This window comes from Tupaia chinensis, unplaced genomic scaffold (genome assembly GCF_000334495.1).
Source record: "Tupaia chinensis unplaced genomic scaffold, TupChi_1.0 Scaffold000094_1, whole genome shotgun sequence".
Taxonomy (NCBI): domain Eukaryota; kingdom Metazoa; phylum Chordata; class Mammalia; order Scandentia; family Tupaiidae; genus Tupaia; species Tupaia belangeri.
In genome coordinates this window covers 3,736,342-3,744,935 of record NW_006159556.1, presented here as the reverse complement: position 1 = coordinate 3,744,935, position 8,594 = coordinate 3,736,342, and the positions used below count along the sequence as shown (strand labels likewise).

Genomic DNA, 8,594 nt, shown 5'->3' with positions numbered 1-8,594 from the left:
TCTTTGGTTCTTCAAGGATACTCACAGAGACACAGAGATCAGAAATCAAGCTCTTTATTTTATAACACAAAAGGTTATTATTTAAAGCACAACATACTTGTTTTTAGTAAATTGATTTTAATTAGTAATTTATTTTTAATAAAAACAAAAGGGTAGTTAATGCCAAGGCATTCTATAATGTGAAAAACACACAAACAAGATTAGTCTTGATGTTGCAGGAGTCCAATTTTTCTTTGGATCAAAGCAAAACAAAACAAAATAAAAAGCACGTTTCCCTATTCCTTCTCTCAGCTCTACTGTCCAGTATTCGACCGTAACTCTATTTTTCTTCTTATGTTAGTTTTAATTTTTAAACTTAAAAACTGTCTAAATAAGTCTAGGACCAATGATATATGAAAGCATAAACTGTGAAGAAAGAGATTATCGTGGGGTTGACGTTTCAGACCTTTTGCAATGTAATAGTAATTTAAGAGATTATTCAAAGGGAAGAAAGTATACTTTTGGTGGACAAAGGAGTTACTCAAAGGACAAAATCAAGCAGTAAAGTCCAGAATGCTTCACTGTTTTGAGCTTATGATAAAAGAAGATACTAGAGAAAGCTTTCAAGAGTTAAATCTCATGGCAACAGGTGGCATGGAGGTTAAGGCAGTTGGATCCCATAAGTTCTATTCTGAGGTTTGAGTCCTGGATCCAGCAGCTTGAAAAACACACTGGGCGCATGTGTGTGTGTGCCCAAAATTCCGAGAGGAGAAAGGAGGAGAAGGGTTAATGGCACGGCCAGCCCCCTAAGGGGTGCTTTCTCACTTTCTGTTCTCTCTCTGTTTCTGGCAATGGTACACACCAAAGAGCCTAGAGGGGGGGGGGAAATAGTTGACATTTGACATTTTTCGTTGACATTCCGTGGCCAGGCTACAGATCGGAAGTCTTCTTGTACAACAGATAGAACCCTTCCCTGGGAAAATAAGTTCTCTTATATTTACTCCCAGAGAGGTAGTTTTTGTCAACCTTTAAAAAAGAAAAGAGAGAAAAAATAAAATATCTGAATAAAAAATTATCTTTTAAGTGTGCTTGTGTAAGCACAGGAATTTTTTTTTTTTTTTTTTTGGAGAGGTTTTTTGCTATAGGGCACGTGCGCTCGCCAGACAGACAGAGAGAGACAGAGAGAGAGAAAGCAAGAAATCACCCCAGGGGGGATGGCCACGCCGCAATCCCTTCTCCTTCATTCTCCTCTCGGGATCTTAGGCATGCACGCACATGCGCCCGGCGTGAGTTTAAGCCACCGGGTCCGGGACTCGAACCGCAGTCCACTACGTGGGAGTCCAGTGACATAGCCATTACGCCAACTGCTGGTCCCAGCATAGAAGTTTTTAAAAGGCAAAGAATAAAATTAACTCTCTAGAAACTACATTAATGTCCTTCAGAAAGAGAAAGAGAGGTTGTTAGTCTTGTTCATCTGGACTGCCACCAATGTCACACCAATGTCTTCACTATTATCAGCACTGCCAAGTGGGAAATGAAGCTTTAAAGCATAGACTCTAGCGTCCTATCATTAACGTGCCTATGTTTCTCACCGGAGCTCATTTATTCATTTCATTTTAGTTTTATGGCCAACCACTGCTTCAAATTGAATATCCTGTATGTGCTGTAGAGCTGCTATGGCACGTTCGGGAAGAAACCTGCATGAAAAATTTTAAAACAAAAAATGTTCAATTTAGTAATCTTTTAAAAATAATGATTTGTTTTATTATTATTATTAATTTGACCAGAAAGAGAGAGAATGTTAGAAAATAAGCTACCGGGTGTAGGACTTGAACTGTAGTTAGCCATGTGGGGGCCCAGCACCCTAACCGCCATACCACCTGCTGGCCCACAGTTTAAAAATCTTTGACACCAGTCATTTTGTTTTGTTTTCTGTTTGTTGTCACTTAAAATACCCTAAGAGTTATCTGGTTTGCATCTAATACTCCTCTCTTCCATTGCAACTTCCTCTCTCTCTTTTTTGCATTTATGTCTTTTGGTACTCAGTTTGAATTATATGCACATCTCAAGAAAGCACCAGACCACTCAGCTCATTTTCTTATTTTGGAACTCGATTTTTAAACTACCATTTGAGGGATGAGCAGTTGGCGTAATGGCTATGTCGCTGGACTCCCATGTAGCCAACTGTGGTTCGAGTCCCAGACCCAGTGGCTTAAACTCACGCTGGGCGCGTGTGCGTGCATGCCCAAGATCCTGAGAGGAGAATGGAGAAGGGATTGCGGCGTGGCCATCACCCCTGGGGGAGTGATTTTTCACTTTCTATCTCTCTGTCTCTCTGTCTTTCTGGCGAGTGCACACACCCTATAGCAAAAACCTCTCAAAAAAACCACAAACAAACAAACAAACAAAAAACCACTACCATTTGCAATAGCATTAAACCATGAAATATATGGAATAATCTGAGAAAATATTTGCAAGACAAACACCAAAAATGACAAACTATTGCTTAAAATTGTTGAAGATTAAGAACAAAGGGAAGATACACCATGTTCTTGGATTAGAATATTTAATATTATTAAAATGTCAAGTCTTCCCCTGTTGAGCTATAGATTCAATGTAGTCCTAATCAAATACCAGTAGGCTTTCACTGGCTTGTTGAAAAGTCAAAATGCATTTTTGCATAGAAAAAGAGAAAACTACGTCATGACTTTTCCAACGGCCCAATAAAAAATAGAGCCTTAATTACTGCATTATTTTTGGGGGGAGGGGGTTTGCTATCTAGGGCACATGTGCTTGCCGGAGAGACAGAGACAGAGAGAAAGTAAGAAATCACCCCTCGGAGGAGAGCCACACCACAATCCCTTCTCCTCCACTCTTCTCTTGGGATTTTGGGTGTGTCCGCACAGGCTCCCAGTGGGAGTTTCAAGCCACCAGGTCCAGGACCCAAACCACAGTTGTCCACATGGGAGTCCAGTGCCTTAACCCACCACACCACCTGCTGGTTCCTACTTTCTATATTATATTCTTTTTAAATGGTCTTTCTTTAAATTAGAATAGTCTTTGGCAAAGATCAGCAGAGATGGTAGAGGAAATGAATCGTAACCAAGTGGTCTGAGAACCGAAGTGACTCCATATCATGCTTAGTCTTGGATTAACCCTTAGGAAAATCAGTCTTTAATTGCTGTCTTCCACTTTCCCCACTGTGAACCTTACAGATCCCAATCTTCCACCTCCCTCACAATGGATCCAGCTCAATGATTAACCAGTGAAAGTTAAAAATACCTTGCTGAGTCTTTGCAGATAGCAGGCTGTGAAGATAGGGAAGAGGAGGCTGCTACCAGCTCATTAGCTCAAACGGCAAAGCCACATGTAAACCTTTGCTCTTTCTTTTTAAGAGAGAGTTTTGCTATAGGGTGCGTATGCTTGCCAGAGAGACAGAAAGTGAGAAATCACCCCCCAGGGGGAATAGCCATGCTGCAATCCCTTCTCCTCCTCTTGGGATTTTGGGCACACACACACACACATACACACACACACACACACATGTGCCTGGTGTGAATTTCAAACTGCCACATTCAAGACTTGAACCACAGTTGATCATGTGGGAGTCCAACACCTTAACCACTATGCCACCTGCTGGCCCACCTTAGCTATATCTAAAGCAGAATTTAAGTCTTGACAGACTTCATTTTGCTTTCTCAATCACTGTTTATCTCTGAGATCATTGCAAGAGACTTGAAACAGACCAGAACAAGGAAAATGTTCCATATGGGGAAATGGAAGGACAGCTCTTCAAACACTAATCTCCCTGTGGCCAGCAGGATTCTATATGATTTTGCCCAGAGACAGCGACCAGACCTTGAGAGTTCACGTGGGACCACGATAACTTGCCCTTTTGCTTCTAGAAGTATGTATGCACTAACCTCTTCTATAGAAGCTCTGTGCTCTACCCAAAACTTGGGCGATAACCTTGGACTCAGGTCTACAATCTCCCTGGCGTCGGCCTCTCTAAATAAGAGGCGTTGGCCTTTTCTTCTTCACCAACGTTGCCTCTGGAGTATTGGTTAAACTGGCACAGACCTGCCTTCTGGTCCAGTTACCCCCACCCGTTCTGCAACAGAATCATCCTTCTTATAGATTGGGGAAGGCAATAACAAAGAAAACTTTCCCGTTCTCCCCAGGGATGGAGAGTTTCCATGGCAACTGTCACAACTGAAGGGCTCTCCATAATAACAGTTCTATTGATGTCCTCGTATTTTGGGTTGTAATATTTCTGTGCTGTATTATACTTACTTCAGTAGTGTTAGATAGAAACTGATGCCCGACGGAACAAAAATCATTTTCTTATTTGTAAGTATTCCATCTATCAGACTTCTTACAACTTCATCTGTCTCCAACACAGGCCATATTCTGTGCATAGAGAGGGAAAAAAACCTTATTATTATTATTTCAATGAACAAAGGCTGGAAAATTAAGATGCCTTTTCATCAAATTTAGAATTAGGATTTCCAGCGTTTCAGGATTTGCTGGACAATTGCCACTCTTCCTCCTTTGCCCACATTCCATACCGAAGTTCTGTTATCGTGATCGTTATACTTTAATATTCTGTAGGTCTCATTCATATCCTGTAGCTCACTCAGTCAAAATATCAAATGGGTGGAGCAGCATTAGAGAGTCAGGAGTGGAGAAACCAGGCGAGGAAGAGTGGTGGGCACTATGAATCATAAGATGGCCTGCTGACACTAATTATTCTAGAGCTAAGTATACGCTGTTGTGTGTGTGTGTGTGTATGTGTGTGTGAGGATTCTATAAGGCTAGATTGTTTCAAGAACACTTAGCACTTGGAGATGCACTGGGGCTTGCCTAGCCTGGAGGTTACGAGAAGTTCAGGTGTGCAGAAGGGGTACTGTTTTCCAACTCGAGAGCGTGACCTTCCCTACATGGAAGCCGTGCATATATATTCCTGAGAAATACTAGTAGACACAAACCCAGGGTAGAATGGCCCATTGTGCAAGATGATGACAGAAAATTAAAATGTAAATAGATTTAAAAGGTCGTCCAAAGTTGAGACATCTAGGCAGGGGCTGAATGGCTAATGAATAAGAACAGGTATTAGAGAAGTTGAGTAATAAGCGATGGTTAAACTTTATTCCCTCAGATACTGTGATTTCTTGCAGATTATTATATGAGGAAGGATTCCATGGTGCTGCGTGGAAACCCAGCAGAGAGTCAAATACAAATGGAAACTTTTCTAAGTTATTGGACTCTGTCTCTTCTTTCCCTGATTTTTTTTTTTCTATCTGAATCTATCAACCTAGTCTCAGACACAAGAGAGACATTAGCCAGATAAATGGGTAAATGGGTTAGCTTTTGCTAAGAAAATTCAGAATCCAGTAACCTGGGGGAGACCAATTCCAAATCTTTAGCCTTGCCTGTGTCTGCCCTGAGGGTCAGCCCCATGCACCCACACTACGCAGGGCCCCATCATCCTTACATTTCTCATCTGGTGTGCCTTCTCCAAGAGCGGCAGAGTACTCAGCAGAGCTCATTCAACACTAAGCCTGACTGGACACAGTTTCCTAAGAAACCAGCCTGGAGTCGCCATGGTACGTACTTACATAGTGCGTCCATACCACACACCCACAGGCTGACAGTCAAGGACTCCGGTGGTGGACAAGGGTTGGGCTGCAGTGTTGAAGAGTCAGAAACCTCACAACAGGCTGAGCTCCAAGGAGAATTTGTTAGCTCTTTCGAACAAATATACTGAGAATGAATTCCCTTCCAGTGCTAAATTGATTTCTGCTTGGCAAGTTTAGTGAGTATTTTCTCACCTGCCGCAGAATACACACTGGGATGGAGGCAAATATGTGAAGTGGAAGGTTTAATTTTAGGGCCTTTACCTCTCTTTTTTCTTCTTCTTTTAGACCAGTTTCTCCTCTTTTATCGCCTCCAGTCCTCTCTTACCACAGACTTGCAGAAATCCACCTTGACTAAGGAGCATGGGACTCAATTTATTTTTGCTCTTAGAAACTGCGGGGTTTTTTAAGGGTTTTTTTTTTTTTTTTTTGGGTGTGTTTGCTTGGTGTGTTTCAAGCTGCTGAACATGGACTGTGGTCAACTATGTGGGAGTCAAGCACCTTAACCACTACTGCACCTGTTTGCCCCATTTGCTTTTTTTTTTTTTTTTAAATTAAGAGGTTTCTGCCTTAGGGCGCATGTGCTCACTGGACAGACTGTGAGAAGGAAAGTGAGAAATCACTCCCCAGAGAGGATTGCCATGCCACAATCCCTTCTTCTTCATTCTCTTTGTGGGACTTTAGACATGCATGCACACGTGCTCGGCGTGAGTTTCAAGCCACTGGGTTGAGAACTGTAACCATTGTCCATTATGTGGGAATCCAGTGCCTTAACTACTATGCCACCCGGTTCCGAAGTTACTGTCCATCTTCTCAAGATTTGGGGCATATATGCACACATGCCTAACCTGTATTTTAAGCCACCAGAGCTGGGATTCGAGCTGTGGTTGGCCAGCTGTAGTTGGCCTAGTGGCCATAACCACTAGGCTATAGGGCAAGTCCTGTTAAAATTCTTTATGCTACCATTCTAGCCAGTGCTGTGGAAGTTATAAAAGGAGCATATACCCATACCTTTCCACACTCTGTCTGAGGAAGGTGAACCATTAACAGGAGAGGGAATATTAGGTATCATTCACATGGTGTTTCCTGGAAGGAGTTTCACTATTTCTTTTCTTTTCTTTTAAAAAAAATTTTTTTAGAGGTTTTTGCCTTAGCATGTGTGCACTCGCTGGAGAGACAGAGAGAGAGAGAGAGAGACAGAGATAGTGAGAGGGAAAGTGAGAAATTAATCCCCGGGGGAATGGCTACACCAAAATCCCTTCTTCACTCTTCTTTTGGGATTATAAGCATGCATGCACATGTGCCCAGTGTGAATTTCAGGTCACCGGGTCGGGAAACACACCTCTCCAGCTCACCCACCCACTCCCAGAGCTTCTTGGCACCTACATGTGTGTTGAACCATTTCTTGAATGCAAATAAATACCTAGTTACTGGGTATCGGTAATCATTGTTCACTGACCACTCCTGCTGGCTTTGAAAATTTTCCCTTTATCTAATTTAAAAGTGAAAATTTAAAACCAATAAATAACATTAATAGGTAAAATATTTTCTTTTTTCTTTTTTTTTCCTTTTCTCAGTTGACCAAGCTACTCACCTAGAAGTTATTCATGTAGTTTTCATACCAATAGCTCACTCTATATTCCCATCTTAACTAGTATTTTTGTAAAGGTTTATTTATTTCTTCCTAGGGGGAGAGAGAGAGAAAGACCCCACCAGGGTCTTGATGTCATGATGCAGCTGTGGACCACGGGTACACACATGCTGGTGTACTCAGGGTGACCTCTGGACAATAACGTGGAATCTATCCTTAGCCAGCCTCGTGGAGTGTCATGTCCTACCACCGTGCCACCGTCTGCCCTGCCCATCCTACCTTGATTTTGACCTTACCTTGTGCTTGGGTTTTTGGTGAACCCTGTATTCACAAAAACAGGGCAAAGGCATGAGGTTTTGATACCAGTTTTCCCCAAGGCTTTAAGTTCTGCTGTGAGAGCTCTGTGAAAGCCAACAGCTGCGAATTTGCTGGAACTGAAAGAGAATCAGTCATCATTAGCCGCAGACAGTGGATAGCTCTCCATGAGAAGGTAGCACCATCTGGCTTGAGAACAAGTAGAAGCTAACACCTCCAAATTCATCTACTTGTGATTATGTGCGTGTGCATGTGCCATAGAGAGAGAGAGGGAGAGAGGGAGAGGCATGCTGGTGTGTTTTCCCCGGGAGGGAGAATGCTCTAGTAGGGCATGATCATGCTGCAATCCCTTTTGCTTCATTTCTCTATTCTCTCAGGATTGGGACACACACACACACACACACACACATGCTGGTGTGTTTTGAAGCTGCTGGGGCTGGCGTTATGTGGGATCTGGCTCCCTAGGGACAGGGCTTCAGAGCTGTTTGACAGGACTGGCTCCTACTTGCAGTTTTCCTGAGGATGAATGGCCGTTTGTATTCATATATTTTTTTCTGAATGTGCCCAACTTCTAACTAGCAATGAGAGCAAAAGAACACCTCTTTTGACTGGCTTAATGCTTACCATACATGTAGGTTTTCCATTTAATCTTTATACTTTTATTATTGTTATTCATAACAGAGACAGGTCAAGGAGAGAGACAGAGAGAAGCACCCGCTACAGGGTGTGATCCTGGGTTGGGTCATTCCATGACCCTTTCCTCCAGCCCTGCAGCCTGTTGGGTCTTGGGCACTTGGCCATGTGCCTGGCACGTGTCAGGGAAGTAGTTCGTGGATTTGAACAGTGATCAACATATGGGATCTGGCTTCTCTTGAGTAGCATATTACCCCCATGCAATGGAGCTGGCTCGCCCTGGTTGCTGCTTTGACTTCTTAATTTCATTATGAAGACGTGGAGAAGAGGTTACAGGGAAAGGATATTTCGCAAATATGGGTAGAGGATCCCTTATCCAAAACACTTGGGACCAGAAGTATTTTAGAGAAAAGCTTTTTTTAGATTTTGGAATACTTGCA

At 42.6% G+C, this 8,594-nt stretch overlaps 1 protein-coding gene across 1 annotated transcript in view; it reads right to left on the bottom strand.

Annotated features, from left to right (window-relative positions):
* Nucleotides 1-1,312: 1,312 nt before the first annotated feature.
* The window catches only part of HSD17B13 (hydroxysteroid 17-beta dehydrogenase 13), a 19,639-nt gene continuing 12,357 nt past the window's right edge, over nucleotides 1,313-8,594 (bottom strand). Inside the window, exons 5-7 of the mRNA XM_006143266.3 lie at nucleotides 7,503-7,640; nucleotides 4,273-4,389; nucleotides 1,313-1,676 (exon numbers count right to left, since the gene is read on the bottom strand). Of these exons, the coding sequence (XP_006143328.1) occupies nucleotides 1,586-1,676; nucleotides 4,273-4,389; nucleotides 7,503-7,640 (346 nt within the window). The 3' untranslated portion in view covers nucleotides 1,313-1,585. The remainder of the gene's footprint in view (nucleotides 1,677-4,272; nucleotides 4,390-7,502; nucleotides 7,641-8,594) is intronic.